The 18,126-nt window shown below is 36.8% G+C and overlaps 1 protein-coding gene across 20 annotated transcripts in view; it reads left to right on the plus strand.

Moving 5' to 3' along the window:
* Nucleotides 1–18,126, plus strand: part of LOC129771454 (transient receptor potential cation channel trpm) — a 338,130-nt gene that overhangs the window by 276,512 nt on the left and 43,492 nt on the right. For 10 of the 20 annotated variants that reach the window (XM_055775103.1, XM_055775106.1, XM_055775112.1 and 7 more), the window contains 7 exons: nucleotides 7,128–7,166; nucleotides 8,028–8,184; nucleotides 8,246–8,405; nucleotides 8,471–9,505; nucleotides 9,566–9,718; nucleotides 10,045–10,113; nucleotides 15,751–15,807. In XM_055775103.1, coding sequence (XP_055631078.1) covers nucleotides 7,128–7,166; nucleotides 8,028–8,184; nucleotides 8,246–8,405; nucleotides 8,471–9,505; nucleotides 9,566–9,718; nucleotides 10,045–10,113; nucleotides 15,751–15,807 — 1,670 coding nt within the window. The remainder of the gene's footprint in view (nucleotides 1–7,127; nucleotides 7,167–8,027; nucleotides 8,185–8,245; nucleotides 8,406–8,470; nucleotides 9,506–9,565; nucleotides 9,719–10,044; nucleotides 10,114–15,750; nucleotides 15,808–18,126) is intronic. The other 10 variants (XM_055775099.1, XM_055775101.1, XM_055775100.1 and 7 more) reach the window with 8 other exon arrangements.

Genomic DNA, 18,126 nt, shown 5'->3' on the forward strand with positions numbered 1-18,126 from the left:
GACGTAGGTTTCGTCGTCCATTACCAGGCAATGCGGCTTCGTCAGCATTTCGGTGTACTGCTTCCGGGCTCGCGTCTTCCCCACCATGTTTTGCCTTTCGTCGCGGTTAGGAGCCTTCTGAACCTTGTATGTACGCAGGCCCTCCCGCTGCTTGGTCCGCTGGACGAATGAACTTGACAAATTCAGCTTATTGGTGACATCCCGGACCGAACTTCTCGGATCACGTCTAAACTGCTTAACTACGCGCTTGTGATCTTTTTCACTGACGGAGCATCCATTTTTGCCGTTCTTCACCTTCCGGTCGATGGTTAGGTTCTCGAAGTATCGTTTTAGTACTCTGCTGACCGTGGATTGAACGATTCCCAGCATCTTACCGATGACCCGATGTGACAACTCCGGATTCACGAAATGAGTGCACAGGATTAATTCACGACGCTCTTTTTCATTCGACGACATTTTACAAATTTACGAAAAATTGACAGTGAAGCATGGCCAACGTGATCTATACACTCTTATCTGATTATAAGCGAAGGCTGAAGATATAATTCCTAAAAAATAAATTTCTACAGCGTTTTTTCCGTGATGCAATTTGATGTGACACACCCTTTATCACTCACAATCGTTATTGCGACATATGTTGTGTTATATACCATTAGACAGGAAATTTAAACAGAATTTTTTTTGCTTAAAACATGAACAGTAAATATAGTAGGAAAAGTTTTTGTTATCGCTTTTTTATATTTTTAGGCTCATTAGCATTTTAGCTGTAACAGATCCGAATTTTAATCGTGTACATGTCACATGTTTATCATATCTATAATTAACACATTACACACAGTTGCCATTTTCGGCGTTAGGGTATTCCCTTCTATACCATTGCATATGGTACACATTTACAAAGTAGCCATTTAGGCGTAAGAGCTTTCCTTCTGTTCTTCCATTATCCAAGCTAGACCGGACAGCGGAGACAGTTGATTATTTAATCATTGTTGAGTTATTCATAGAACAGCAGCCCGATATGTGTCTTGCAGAGCAGAGCAGTTATACGGATGGATCGATCTTATTTCGACCGTGATCGACCTCCATCGCTGATGGTTGTTGCGTGGACGTAGTTATTCTGTAACAACACAAAGATGGTCAATGAGGGCCCTGAGAGTTTTAAACTCGCGATCGATCGCTTACTAAGCGAATGCGCAACCAATGTGGCTACGGAGACCCCCAGTAGAAAAAGTTAACAATTTGACAATTACAATGGGTATGTTTTCCTTCGATTGCACTAACCACTCACTTCCCTCCGCGACGGAACGAGCAATCTCTTTGCCTACATTCGGGTTCACATTAGTTCACATTGTTAATCGAAGCGTATTATGAATTATTCTCCATTTGTTGGTAACAGGCATTTATCAGCTGTTGTATTGTATGTTGTCCAATTAATTCGTGCTCAATTCACGTTTTTTTCTACTAACAATTTGTGTAATGTTGGTCCAGGATATCATGATATCGAGCATGTTGTGTGGTAATGAATTTTTTACAATTAAAGAATTTAACTGGATGCTGATTTAGAGATTCGAAAGGGTATACTCACGCATATCAGATTATGATAGCTTGAGTAGTCGCAATCTTAATATACAAGTCGGACTCGATTATCCGGAATTTTAGACTCGATTATCCGGAGTATTTTATTTTTGATTTTCGGAAATTTTGAATAATTTGTATAATAATTCCATATTGAATAGCCAATATGGGTATCAAATGAAAGGGCTACTAGTCAAGCCCTACTAGTCAACCCAGCATATAGTTATTTATGAAAACTACAAATCCAAAATGGCCGCCACCACAAGATGGCGGATTACATATTTTCTCAGAACCCCATCAATATGGGTATCAAATGAAAGGGCTTGACTAGTAGAATACAGTTATTTATGAAAAATGCAAATCTAAGATGGCCGCCACCGCAAGATGGCACCATATATATTTTTTCACAACCCCATCAATATGGGTATCAAATGAAAGGACTTGACTAGTAGAATACAGTTATTTATGAAAAATGCAAATCCATGATGGACGCCACCACAAGATGGTACCATATTTTTTTCCAACCCCTTCAATATGGGTATCAAATGAAAGGACTTGACTAGTAGAACACAGTAGATCATGGAAAATACAAATCCAAGATGGCCGCAGTTCCCAAATAACTGATTACTTTTTAATGGTTTCATTCAGCTTGCCCTGTTTGTATGTATGTTTGAGTGTTCGTAGGATTGTCCCACATTAATTGATATTTGACCCCGTTCCTGATCACTGATTGATCTGAAATTTGGAACAAACCTTTAATTCTATTGCCATTATAAAACTACGTATTCCATGATCTTGAAAAATTCAATTTGACGCCGCTTAAAAATGGCTGAATGGCTTGACTCGGAGAATACACTACATTATCAACAACACAAACATGAATGAAGGAACGGATGTGATAACTACTAACTGTTACTTGTCTAATTATTTTCTAGCTTTTAGTACATTAATCCGTATAACCTGAAAAGCTGTTTCATTTATTTTATTTTCTAGTTTTTAGTAAATTCTCTGTACCATTCGTATACTACAATGGTATCTCTACAATAAAACCATTCAACTTTTTTTTTAATTTTTATTTCTTACCTAACTTTCTTCGGAATATTTTTATTATTTACTGTATTCTATTAGTCAAATCATTTTATTTGATAACAATACAGGGTAACTTCGATATAACGTACATTTTACTTTCAAAATTGTACGTTGTATCGAATTGTACGTTATATCGAAACATAATAAAGAACTCAGAAACGTAGCTTATATTACTTTATAGTGTTGCTGTTTGAGTAAGGTTAATGGATAAATTCAACTAGAAGACGAAGCCAACCTTTCTCATGATGTTTCTCTTCGTACTGTTGATTTTGATTCATTTAGAATCCGGAATCACAAAACATTTGTACTGCGGGATTGGTTAAAAGTACAAACCAAGCTTTAGTATCAAAATACAGATAATTAATTGTTCATTCAGAAAAATAGTATTCAAAAAATTATTCCTTTGGACTTTGAAATTGTGTACGTTATAACGAGGGTACGCTATATCGAAGTTTCCCTGTATTGAGGGGAATGCAAAAAATACATAGTCGACTATTTAGTGGCGGTTACCTTTTCGAATTTATGTTGTTCATAATGTAGTCTATCCTCCAAGTCAAGCCATTCGGCAATTTTTTAGGGACGGCCAAATTGAATTTTCAAGGAGTTTTATAATGGCAGTATAATTAAAGGCATTGAGGTACATATAGAGGTGGAGCAGTAGGCGAAGTATATCTGTATTGGCAAGCAAAATATCGTGTCGTAATTATTTGCATTCAATATGGAATGTATATGGAAGAAACAAAACAATGTTGAAAGTTCTCACGTTTGCGTGATATTTTGAGCCAAAATTTTCATGAAATCATTCAACTATTTGTTTTTTAACAGATGACAATTGTATCATGGCTTATTTCGATTATCTATGTGGTAAAAAGATTCAGAGAGCAATCGTTTGTTTAGTTCATGAAATCACTAACATTTCCGACGAAATTCTGATTAATTGGCGATTCTTCTCTCACAACATACACACCGAAACTAAGAGCCCTCGAAACATACACTTCATAATGTTAAAATAATGAAACTTCGTTTGTTTCTATGAACGCGGGAGAGTGAAAATGACACATGTAAATATCACTTTTATCCGTCTTTTTCGACGTGATTTCACAAATATTCATTGCACACTATTACATAAGCCTCATATTCAGCGGAAACTCTAAAAAAATGTACGTTTTTAATTGATAAATTACTTCCTAAAAATAGCATTTTCACATGGATGCGGAGGGCAATCAAAGATAAACACAACGACTGACGTCACTATTTGAGAAATAGATATGGCAGCGCATGCTATGTCGCACGAAACTCTACCATCTGCGTTACCTTTTTTCCAGGACATTGAATTAAAGGTATGTTCGAAATTTCAGAACAATCAGTGATCAGGAACGGGGTCAAATTTCAATTAATGTGGGGCAATCCTACATACACTCAAACATACATACTAACAGGGCAAGCTGAATGAAACCATTAAAAAGTAATCAGTTATTTGCGGACTGTGGCCATCTTGGATTTGAATTTTTCATGATCTGCTATGTTCTACTAGTCGAGCACTTTCATTTGATAATATGGGTATGTGGTTTTGATAAAAATATATATATTTGGCGCCACTTTGTGGTGGTGGCCATTTTGGATTTGCATTTTTAATAAATAACTGTGTTCTACTAGTCGATCCCTTTCATTTGATACAGGTCAGACTCGATTATATGTGATTCGATTATATACAATTTTGGGCTCGATTATATACAGATTGAAACAAAATATTTTTTTTTATGTTTCAAATATGACATATTTCAAGAAGAAATGTAACCTTTCAACGTTAAGGTGAAATTTGAGTGAATATAACATGTACAGTGGGATTTTTGGAGATTTTGCTTGATTTTTTACCAGGAATTCTTTATATCGATATTGCAGCCAAATTAAGAAAGATAGATTTGGGTGTCAAAGAACAAATTGTAGAGCGGTTTGAGAGCTTCAATTTAATTGATAGGAACAATCCAATAAGTACATTTTTAGGATAAAAGTAATAATAACACATTATTAATTATTAACTTTTAAGTTTCTCACTTCCAAAATGTTATTAAAATACACTAATTCGGAACATCTGAATTATACAATACTATATCCTATACTAAATTTTCTCAGCTTTCAAATGAAGGCAACAGAGTTGTCTTGGAGCCAGTTTGAGGCAACAGAGTCCGAAACAGAAAAAAAATTCTATAACTCAGTCATTGTTGAAATTCGAACATATGCGTAGACGGATTTTTTTCATCAAATATGATCGCCTATCACTTCCTGAGAGAATCTGGATAAATTTATTTTTTTCATGTGAGAAAGGTGTTTTCTGACTTTAAGGGAATGAATCAAAAATCAAATTCCTCTTTTAAATTCAAAAAACAAAAAATACATGCAAAAAAAACGAATGAAAAAAAATTTTTTTTGACTCTATTATCCGTAGAATTCGATTATCTGGAGTGAAAAAAAATAAATACTCCGGATAATCGAGTCCGACCTGTACAACCATTCCATGCCAATCCGATATAGTGGTTCTCAGATTTTGATGAAATGGTAGATAAATGATACATAATTCATCGCAACTTGTGCATATTTGAGGGAGACCCCGTCTGGAAAATCGGAAAAATCGAATTTTTGTTTTTGCATTTTTGGGAAACTTATACTCTCATAAATGTTTAATTTTTCGATATTTGATTTCGTTGGAAAATTACAGCCGAAAGTATGAAGTCACCTCAAGGGATATAGTATTGCTGTACGAAATTTGAAACGCTTTTTTCTCGAAAACATATTTTTTCAACTGCTGGTATCGATATCTCAGAATCTTCTTCTTCTTCAATGGTACTAACGTTCCTAGAGGAACTTCGCCGTCTCAACGTAGTATTACTTGCGTCATTTTTATTAGTACTTAGTTGAGATTTCTAAGCCAAATAACACGCCTTGAATGAATTCTGAGTGGCAAGCTCTAGAATACGCGTGATCACAGTGCAAGTCGGAGGAAATTTCTTTGACAAAAAATTCCCCCGACCAGAACGGGAATCGAACCCGAACACCCGGCATGTTAGTTATGACGCTAACCACTCGGCCAAGGGAGCACATCTCAGAATCTACTCAACCGATTTGGCTGAAATTTTTTATCAGCATGTAATAATGAATTATCTAAAGCGTTACATAGCCGTTTTTTGATATCCCTTTTTTTCGATTTTTAATGAACTTCTAAGCAGCAATTTTTCATGAAAAATAGCTCATTTTTAACAAAAATTGCTGCCATTTTGACAATTTTGCGAATTTTCAAAAACCCCTATGTAACGCTTTAGGTATTGTCATAAAGTTTCAAAATATTCATTGGAATTTGTTCTACGACACCTCGTTGCTTCAGAACCGATACCACCAGCAAGGTACCAATTTTCAGGAAGCATCTACACATCTAGCTGTCAACAGCGTATAATCATTATCCTATACGCTTGAGTATAACAAGTACACCCATGAAGCCCTGAAGCCTGTCTCTGTGGAGTGTTTTTAAATAAATATGTTTTAATGAAAATTTTACGTTTCGAATTAGTTTCCTCATCAGTCTTAATCTACTTCGGTTTTATAGTATAACAAGTCTTTACACAAGTTGGTTTGTTATGAATAAACGTTAGCAACCTAGCCTCTAAATTTCTATATACTATATTCTGGGATCATTCGTTGACTTATATACGCCTTCTTCAAATATTATTACTCAGAAAAATCTTTCCACTCACGGGAAATACATATCCTCTCACACCAGAAACGTGTACAAATCGATGATAATCGATCCCAATGAACTGCAAATTCCATTTAGTATGTGTGTGTGTGTGCCTGTTTGTGTGAATGAAAATTTCGCCTGAAAGTCCATCAATTACATGGTCAGGTTCTTGTCTCCCCATACTCACACAACACTTCCATTATTCTGCGAAAGTAGACGACATTAATTGGAAATTCCACCCAATGATAAGACATCAGCTGACAAAATTGAACGATTCGGAATCGCTCGTTTTTAATAAATCAACACTTCTTTGCCATCATCGTCTCAACTGAACACCGCTTCTAATGGGTGACATCTGGTGACTATGACATCCAACGATGCGAGAGTTTTGCATCCGGTGAATTTTTCCCCATTATTTCCATTAACGAAATCAGTGTGCAGCTTACGAACTTCCACTTCGGGGGATTCAACTGAGAAATATCATAAATATTTTCTCATCCTCCTCCACATTCACTCTTTAAAAAAATATCAGCTCCTGGCTAGCAGTCTTATCTCTAATGTGTTCTACCAACGAACTTTTTTATTGGTTTGATGGAGGAGACAGACAAAAAATGATAATTTTAAAGAATTCAATGTGCATTTAGACGAAACAAAAATCCTAATATTCCATCGTTTTTTTTTTCTATGTCTCCCTCTCAAACATTTTCTTCTCTTCACATTTTGCGTTTTAAAGATAAGGCACTTTCCGTTCTGATGAACTTCCATTACAAAGGTAAATATAGTCTGCCGCCAAAGTTTCATCTGTTTTCGTCATGCCATGGAGCGGGATGTACCATTCGCAGCGTGGCACTTAAATATGTTTTTTCTGAAGCCAAAGGGTTTTTAACCCCATTTTTCTCGATTTTGTTGTTTCGTATGAATCCTGGGGTGTTTAGATTGTAGTAACTAATTGCACGAGTCGTAGCATCTCCTGTAGCTTCCTTCTCTTAGCGGACTATCTCTATGTAGGATGTTTGAAGTGCGAATGCTTAGCAGCCAGTAACCAATAACTCTAGGTGTCGTAATTAGCGATTGTTGTTGTCGGTTTGATATCACTCTACAATAGTTGAACCCATTGGGATGCAACTGGGTGTGATGAGATCCCAAGCGAGCATAGGTCTTTGTTTGTTTATAAATTTGTGAAGAAGGCTAAACTTTTGATAGAACTATACCATTGTGGTGGATTTACCATCCAGAATGTTCAAGTTTGCAATGGATACATAGTAATTGGTGCTGCCAGTCCTGGATAACATAATCTACATACTAAATTTTCTACAAGCACTGTAATAATCGTAATTGTTCCAGAAACCATAACACAATAAAGTAGAACTAAACTATCCTCAGACAATTCGGGTTGTCATCGTTGTTGTTGTTCTTAGAATCATCAGCTCGACTCAATTCAAACTTAGAGATGCTGATCTTACATCGTCCATCACTTCCTAGTTGGTAGTAGCTGTAAAACTTACCCACTTACCCCTTATTGCATCCAATTAAAATCATGCGCTGAAATGAGCTGCAGCTTCTACCGACAGCCCCGTGTTGAAATAGCTTGTAACGGATTATTCTTCGCCCACGTATTTCTTCCTCGTTTTAGTTACGCATTCCAGCACTCCCGTAGTCTGCTTGGTAATCGAGGGCGGTACAAACACAATCAGAGCTGTGCTAGAGTATGTCACCGACAGCCCACCGGTGCCGGTAGTGGTTTGCGATGGGTCGGGCCGGGCCGCTGATCTGATCGCCTTTGTACATAAGTAACTATGCAAATAATAAACCCTTCCCCCTGGGTGTAGAGAAGATCGGTAACTTTTGAAGTTTGTTTTGTAGATACGCCACCGATTCGGGCGAACAGGTCGTGTTGGAATCGATGCACGATTACCTCCTCGGGACGATACAGAAAACCTTCGAAGTGGGCCCCGAACAGGCCGAGCAGCTGTATCAGGAGCTGCTGATGTGTACTAAAAATAAAAATCTGGTACTAACTCTGAACAAATTTGAGAGTAACTGATTCATTGATACAAATGTTCCTTCCCGCCTTAGATAACCGTGTTCCGGATACAGGATCGACCAGAAGGCAACGCTCAGGAATTGGACCAAACTATTTTAACTGCACTCTTTAAATCACAGCACCTAAGTCCACCGGAGCAGTTGAGTCTGGCGCTGACCTGGAATCGGGTAGACATCGCCCGATCGGAGATATTCGTGTACGGTCAGGAATGGCCTCACGGTGCGTTGGATGAAGCGATGATGCAAGCGTTAGAGCATGACAGAATAGATTTCGTTAAACTGTTGCTGGAGAACGGGGTGTCGATGCGTAAATTTCTGACGATACCCCGATTGGAGGAACTGTACAACACAAAGCATGGCCCCGCGAACACCTTAGGGTACATCCTCAGGGATGTACGTCCACATATACCGAGGGGTTACGTGTACACGCTGCACGATATTGGGCTAGTGATAAACAAACTGATGGGCGGTGCCTATCGATCGTACTACACGCGGCGGAAATTCCGGCCGATCTATGCGAAGGTCATGAACAGTTACGTTAACACGCACCGGAAGCCGTCCACATTCACACGTAGTGCTGGTATTAACTCGATGAGTCTGGTCGCAGGATTGCTGCCAGTGACATCCGATATGGCCTTATTTGAGTTTCCGTTCAATGAATTGCTGATTTGGGCTGTGCTGACGAAGCGACAGCAGATGGCGCTGCTGATGTGGACACACGGAGAGGAAGCTCTCGCCAAGTCTCTGGTGGCCTGTAAGCTATACAAAGCAATGGCTCACGAAGCCGCTGACGATGATCTAGACACGGAGATCTACGAAGAACTCAGAAGCTACGCGAAAGAGTTTGAGGTTAAAGGTCTGAAACTGCTGGATTTTTGCTATCGCCAGGATGGAGAAAGGGCACAACGGCTGCTAACGTGCGAACTGCAGTCCTGGTCGAGTCAGAGCTGTCTTTCGCTTGCCGTGGCGGCAAACCACCGATCCATTCTTGCTCACCCCTGCAGCCAAATTATCCTCGCTGATCTGTGGATGGGTGGTTTGCGGACGAGGAAAAATACGAATCTTAAAGTAAATAATCATGCCTCTAAGATGTGTCAAAAAGGTATTATATAATTCCCTCTTATGTAGGTTATTCTGGGCCTCCTGATACCTCCCTTCGTGAAGAAGCTGGACTTCAAATCGAAGGAAGAGTTGCAGCAAATGCCCCAAACGGAAGAGGAACACCTCGAGAACCAATGTCTCGACTATGACGATAACGGCAAGCACAATCCGGACGCGGAGGTAAGATAGCATAACGACTGAAAACCTGAATTCCAAATTTTTAATATCTAACCTATTTTCTCTTCTTACCCTTCCGAAAAAAATTGTATTGGAACGACGTATTTTTGTACCTCAACATTATTAACCCTTAACGGTCGAAACTTACTTGGTTACAACTAATCTTGGTGTTTTTTCGCTCACTGACACTCACGCCTACCACCCCACAAAACACCAACACCACCTCTTTTTTCGTATCCCCACCGCAAATCGGCACCCAAAACCAAAACCGAATCTCGAACCGACTTAATGCCTGCCATTTAAACAAAAAAAACAAAACACCCCCCTAGAATGCAATTGAGAATCCTACTGAAAATGCGAAACCTGTTGGCGATCAGAACTCGACGCCGACCGTGCAGGTATTGGACGGAACTAATCTCCTTTAGCATCCCCGTATCGCTTCTCACTTGGAGATTCGCACCCGCCTGGTGGTAGAATACCTTTCACCAACCCGTTTCCCGTTTATCTAATTTTGTAGAGTATGTGTAGATGCTTACTACCTGTTCCATTCTGTGTTTTTTTCCTCGTATTTTATGTTCAGTTTTGGTTCATCGTTTCATCTTTGTACTTGCACCTAGATGCTCATCATCGTCTTCCTCAAAATTTCGCATCGTTTTCATTCTTTAACTTGAAGTCAGCTCAATTTTTATTGAGTCTTCTAATTATGTTTACATGAAGATGAAAATTCCGCATTATTTAGGAATCTTGGTGTTCATCTGTCACAGTATATGAGCCGCTCCCAGATGTCATTTCTATGACACATATAACTAGCACCCGTTAGCAGCGTCGGTCAGAAGCATAATCCTCATAGAAAACGGGCCTGATCACGAACATCACTGTCACAAACGCTTTCACGTCACTTACACTTCACTTAATCTTTTTGTGTATATCATCATTGTCACGTGTAAAAATAAACTCCGTGAAGTGAAAAAGTTCATTCCCGTTTATAAGAGGCATGTCATAATACTTGGAATACTTGAACGTTATGTGGGTAAAATTAATAAGTGTATGAGATAATATTCCATTCAATTGAACGTATGTTTTAGAATGTCAAGTTTGCGATTATACCTCGATGATTCGGTATTTCAATGCCAAATATTCGGACTCATTCCATGAATCATTTGCTTGGTGCATTAGTTTCCTGAATCAAACGCTGGTTCAAAGATGAGGCGGAATACTTGGTTGCTCTTAAATAATGTAGTTGTTGAACACATGGGAATGTAGTTTTATTTCCTCTTTCTATAAATTACTCTAGAGATAAAGCATGACTATCATGAGTTTAATAATCGATATCTCGCATACTCTTGTACTCAGCTCTGTCTTACTCGTTTGAAGAGTGAGAAGAATTTAGTATAGGTCAACGTTAGAATAATTTTTTAAGAACCGTGTCTACAAATTTGATGAATAATAATATCTTCTATATCTCAGAATAAACCCGAATTTATCCATCTCATGATCAGTAAAATCTGAGCTACTTCCATATGGGATTCTGAAGTTTAATCCTCTTATCCTTCCCATTCTCGTGTAATTTGATATACGGGACATGAGTTTTGATATAATTATTTAAACAGAAACTGGTCAGCAGCGTCGGTCAGAAGCATAATTTTCATATGGAACTTCTGATGAGTTTCAAGGAATTTGCCAAAAGCAGAAAATGATTCAGATTTTCTTTAGACGGATATTAAAATTATGGAAAAAGAACTAGAGCATAATTTGAAAGCTTTGCAATGATAGATTCTTTTTTTCTTATTTGAAACTTAAATATTCTTTCATTCAAAATATGTCTTCAAAACAATGTCGTTGAAAATATCTATTACGTAAAAACAAAAGACCAATAGCCTTATTCGATGTAACTATCATCCTGATCCGGGTCTTGTCCACCAATTGCGAATGTTTGAATTACGAAAATCAGCTCTGCAATGTTGAAAAAAAACATTACAGTTACATTACAAAATATCAACAAATCAATTATATACATAATCAATCATAACTATCGTTTTGGGCCAGTGGCCTCCATTGCCATTTTATGGGGTTGCAACTCTTTGTTAGTCTAATCCTTCAAATAGAAACAAAAAAATTCTATTCATTTAGGGCAATCGAAATTAGACCTTTCGACATGTTCCAATCGGTCTACGGGAGCTACATTTCTAGTCCTTAATTATATCCCATAGCGCATTTATCGAATCCAAATAAACAAATTTACGTTCCCCGGATACGTCAGGATTTCGTTCTAAAAATGCCACCAAGCGGGTAAATTGCTGTTTGTTTATCTTTTCTTTCTCTAAAAGCAAGACAAGATTAAAAATGTTAGCAAAAAAGCTAAATAAATCCGAAATCAAACTTACTCCATTCCACGTGACTAGCTTTCACCATCTAAAACACAAGTGACAAATATATTTGTTTTTCCCCGTGACGTGACAGTATCGTGGTATTCATAATAACACCGAGTTCATCAAAGTTGTCACGACGGATGAACTCTTCCGGATTCTACACACACGGTGACAGCCGTAATAAGGTTGTATACAATTCACTTCGTTTTCACCGTGAAGTGACGTTCGTGATCAGGCCCATAATCAACCAAATTGGATCTGCATAAATATTCGGTTGCGTGCAGCATAATAGTCTCTGCCAAATGAAACACAAATTTCTGCATTACTCGAGAATTAATCAAGCAAATGAAACCAAATTAGGCATATGGAGGTTTTAGGGTGCAATAAATGTTTCTATTATGGTTAGACTCTCCATCCGCCCCCCCCCTCCCCCTCTCTTTGGGTGGGAGGGTTTTGGCATGCAAATGAAACCCAAAATTTCTGTATTACTCGAGAATTAATCAAGCAAATGGCACCAAATTTTGCATGCTGAAGTTTGAGGGTGCAATAAATGATTCTATGGTGGTTAGATACTCCACCCCTTCTCTTAGGTGGGGCTGCCATAGAAATGAAACACAAATTTCTGCATAACTCGAGAACTAATCAAGCAAATGGAACCATGTTAGGCATATGAAGGTTTTAGGGTGCAATAAATAGTTCTATGATAGTTAGACTCTCCACCCTCCTCTCTAATGGGGGCTGCCATACAAAACAAACACAAATTTCTGCATTACTCGAGAATTAAGGGGGTCCCATAAAAACATTACATATATATCAACCAAAAATATTCCTATCGAACATGACAATTGAAAATTTTCGGAAAACTCTGAAGGGAAAATGGAAAATTCGGAAAATAAAATTCCCATATGTTCTACAATTATATAGTGACAAGTTCTGTTAGTCCATTTGATATTTGCGCTAGCGAAATTGATCTTTGTTCGAAACTGGAAATTGATTTTAATGTGACGAAAAAAATCACCGGATGTGTTGATAAGAGCAGAACTCGAGGAAGAAATTTAACGATTTAGGGCTATCTTTATTCTATCATATTTTCTGTAAAAAATATTTATTCCATGTAACGGAGAAACATGTTATTTGCAAGTGGTTGAACAATCTTGGACGAGAATTGTGTCTGAAAATAATCTGTTATTATAATGATGAGTTTTGTTAGAAATACTAGGAATGTTATAGTAAAAGGTAAATTCAACGGGGTCAATCAGAAGATCAATCGATGAACAGTTCTGCGATTAGACCCATGAACTTGCTCATAGTAAGAAAACGTGAATGTTTGAAGGTATTGATAACAAAACACAAATTTTGGGCGGGACGAAGTTTTCCGGGTCAGCTAGTTTATACATAACAATGTAACGCATAGAACATTAATAGCATTTTTTCAAAGAAAAACATGAAAAAGTTGTTGTTCGAAAAACTTTTTCCATGTAAATGTGCCCATCGTCCGATATATGGAAAACTTGTTAGAAATTTTAAGGGCTATTTATATAAATTTTTTCAGAATTTCAACAGCATATTTTTTCGAGAAAAATGAATTTCGATTTTCAAATTTTTTTATACAATGAAATTTTTTCCAAAAAAATTCTTTGATAATTTTTAATGAAAACCTATGTAATTTCCTACATTTCATTCTCTGATCAACTTTTTGTAGATCTTATAGTTTTTAAAAAATTTGAAAAAAACTCAAAATTTAAAAAAAATACAAAAAAATCTATCAGACCTACAAAATGTTAGTCAAAGAATGGAATGTAGGAAATTATTTTAAAAAATTCATTGAAAAAAGAATATTTTGAAAATTAAAATTCATTTTTTTCAAAACATAAGCTTTTAAAATTCTGAAAAAAATAGACATAAATAGCCCTCAAAATTTTCAACAAGTGAACTTTTCTCAATTTAGAAACATATCAAGAGCATCAAACGTGAGAATTCACACACAAAAATTTTACGAGCAAAATATAATTTTTTTCAGTAGTCTTCATACAAAAACTATATAAGATAGAAAGTTAATGTCTTTGACAAAAGTTTATATCTTAACAAGATCTAAAACCTTGTCGAATACATTATATCGCTATGTTGACTTTGAACAAAATTAGGATAAGTTGTATTTTTTTCAAAGAAAATATGAAAAAGTTGTTGTTCGAAAAACTTTTTCCCTGTAAAAGTGCCCATCTTCCAATGTATGGACGAATTGTTGGAAATTTTAAGGGCTATTCATATATATGTTTTTGGGAATTTAAAAAAAAATACGATAAATGAATTTTAATTTTTTAAATAACTTTTTTGTCAGCGAAATTTTTTTCCAAAAAAATGTTTGGTATTTTTTCGTAAAACTTTAAACAATTTCCTACATTTCATCCTTTCACAAGAATTTTGTAGGTATCATAGTTTTTATGTTATAAATTTTTGTAAAAAATTAAGAAAAAAAATTGGCTTCTTCCAAAAAGTAGTCTAATTCTTTTTCGAATATTTCAAGTATGCAAAGTTGCTTAAATGACTCATGTCTTTACACCCACAACGGTTCACTGCTATCTGAGATGGTGCTGCCAACTCCTAAGACGAGTTGGCATGAAATTCGTCTATTGTATATTTTTGCGCAGAAGAAACACACTGAAAGATTTGTGAAGTTTACAGCACGGATGCTGAAAGTGGACGTAGGATGTAAGAAAGGTTTCTTCGATTCATGAAAATGTCGATGAAACATTGCTATTCTTCGAATAAAACCAGCAAGCATACTGTCAAGAGATAGTTTATGCATTAGGAGAATATCATGTCAGAGGGAATGCATTCCACTAATAATGCATTTTATTTCATCTTGGTCTGTGCAACAAGAAAAAAAAAAAAAAAAGAAGGAGACAATGAAAGACAAATAATGACAAATAAAAAAAACAATATTGTCATTATTCAGTCAATATTCGACGAAATGTAGTTCGTATTTCAATATTTCATTTTCACACGGTACTCTCGATTAATATTCATTCAACCAAAACACGAAAAGCTTCGAAGAATTATGTAGATAGCCTCAAAGGTCAATTCGAATCACGTGTAATGTTATACCTCAAATCATCTATATTATTTGTCTTTGTAACTAGTGTATATATGTATTTCTTTATTCTTCTAACACCACCTCACACCCCGCACGTCACTTTTCAACTGTGTGTATTTACTAGCACTGGTTTGGTGTCGTTCTTTAGGTTTGACATAGAATTGGAAAGGAAAACAAAAAAATGACTTACAAAAGTGTATAGCATAGATGCGATTTCGGATGTACAATTTTTTGTATGGTGTGTAGGTTTTCTATTTTACATAATTACAATTTTTTCGTTCTTTTTCGTAATAATGGTGCTTAATAACACTTCTCCCATAAACACAACATGGACCAAACCGTATATAAACCAATCCAAATGTCTGATGTACAGGGAATTATTCTAACCGTTTTTCTCTTTTCTCTTTTCTCTTTTTCTTTCTATTCAAACAAAAAAAACAACACGTTTATCCGAAACCAATGCTTTTTCATCTACAAAAATTTAAAAACTTATGTACATTTGTGTATTTTGTGTATATATGTAAAAATCATTTTCGCGCTCACTTTGAAATACAAATCAACCCCCACTTCAGGCGCTTTTGTCCGACACGTACTCTATGAAAGATACCAAAGTGCAGGAGAATGGAAAAGTAAGTTATGTGCATCAGCTTTATCTATATCTTAATTGTCTAATCTCTCGTTCCCATTGGTGCAAGTTGAACCACTGCTGTCACACTAAATTTCCTCATTCCCATCTTAGGCCAGGGTGTGAAACCCCGAGTTTTCCCCCTGTCGGCCAAAGGTCCGTCGGTCGTTCTCCGATTACAAAGCCATCCAACACAAATCGAACCACTCTTCCGAAGTTTGCGGCAGATTTGTTAATACTAGTTGGGCTCCAGTACAGGATGATACGACTTTCTCAGGCCGAGCTGAAATGGGCCCCTCTAAATGAAATCGGACACTCCCACTGACTTCGGGATCACAATCGCGTTAATTTCATACAATTACACAAAGTTACTCTCCCCGGTGGGATGTAAACGGAATCTGAATTTAATTTCCTCTTCCGCCTACGGATGCCCTAGTCAATTTGTTTAAAATTTGCGGCCTTCCTCAAAATGATACAAGGGGCTGCACCCGTAGTAAGAGGGTAATCTGCTATCGTAAATTTGTGCTGATGGAAAGCTGATTGGGGATGGCGATGGAGAATAATTTGTGTACTTCGTAGCCACATTTTAATTTTAAAATTAAATTAACGCTCAATAAATATCTCGCCACAAGAAGTGGTACTGGAAGTTAAACTTATCTTAGTTGCAAACAGTTCCTGGCGGAACACAAAATGCCCATTTAATAATGAGCACCCTGAAATGTTGTAATTCTTAATCCGAACTCACTGCTCATTTTTTTTTGCAGTGCCAGTAAAAATCGATTTTGTAGTGTTTTAACTCTTTGGGGTCGTTTGTCTGCTCTCAGCCACCACAGCAAGGAACTATACCAATCGTATACTTTACGCAACAATTTATCAGTTCCCATTTTTTATAAATCAATTTGAATATCTAGTGAACTTGTTCACGAATCAAAATGGTGCTTCTATGAATAATAAGTAAGGGTACTCAGTATAAACAAAAGTTGTTACCCATGCTTGAGGAAAGGCTTAATGCAACATTTCATGCATTGCGGCAAAGTGTAGATGTGAAAAGCATTGTTCTGTATGTTCAAACAAAAAGATTAAAGGTGGAAGATTTATTTAAGATCTAATTATTTTTTGTGACATATGCGAAAACCAGGGCTGCAAAAAAATTTAAACGTATTCTTTATATGCAAGTCACACATTGAAACACTTGTTTAGTAAATACTTACCTGGAGTTTACAAAAAAATTAATTAGGTTTATCTTTAATAATCTCACAAGTTATGAATATACTGCATATAATCTCACAAAGTTATACATCACTGCTTTTTCAAGTAAAAATAATTACGACCAGTACGATACCCATGTTCAAATTTAATACGACCGCAAAGGGTTAAAACCGAAAGCAGCTTTTTTTTTTATTTAAGTCATTTATTTTTACAGGCTCAGTTACATAGGTTTAAAGGAGCCGAACTCTTAGCTATACTTTTATTAGTATATATCAACATGTTTCCTTAAATCTAGGGTTAATAAAGTAGGAAACCGATTACTCGCGGTCGACTCGAGATTAGAAGGGTGACATAGTTTCTTTTGGAAAAGGAGGGGATATAAGGATATTGTACAATGTTCACACTCGCATTCACACTCACGCTCATCATACTCAATTCTTAAATCTATTATTATATCTATTATGTATATACATTTCAGCTTATTCTATAGTTAGTCAGAAGGGAAATAGTCGCTCGCGAAGGAAAAAAAAGGAGAGGATAAGGGTGTACGGACAATCACACACGAAGATTGATAGTTTTAAGGAAAACATATATTAGGGACATGTAATCGAGGTCTAACCGAGCCAACACATCTCTCACCGGTACATTGGGTTGTCTACCTCGGGTCCGAAGGGAGTTTTCTAAATTCGATCTGGCAACAAGATACACATCGCACGAACAAACAACGTGCTCGATGTCGTGGTAACCTTGGCCACAAACACAGAGATTGCTACTGGCAAGATTGAAACGAAAGAGTAGCGCATCTAACGAACAGTGATTGGACATGAGTCGGGAGAAGGTGCGAATAAAGTCCCGACTCAAGTCCAGACTTTTGAACCACGGTTTGAGGCTAACCTTAGGGGAAATTGAGTGAAACCACCGGCCCAATTCATCTTCATTCCATTTGCGTTGCCAATTAGCGATGGATTTTTTACGGACTAAAGAATAAAATTTATTGAAGGCGATTTGACGCTGATAAATGTCGCCCTCAATCGCACCTACCTTTGCTAATGAGTCAGCCCTCTCATTACCCGGAATTGAGCAATGTGAAGGGACCCAGACAAAGGTAATGACA

Source organism: Toxorhynchites rutilus, chromosome 2, assembly GCF_029784135.1.
Source record: "Toxorhynchites rutilus septentrionalis strain SRP chromosome 2, ASM2978413v1, whole genome shotgun sequence".
Lineage (NCBI taxonomy): Eukaryota > Metazoa > Arthropoda > Insecta > Diptera > Culicidae > Toxorhynchites > Toxorhynchites rutilus.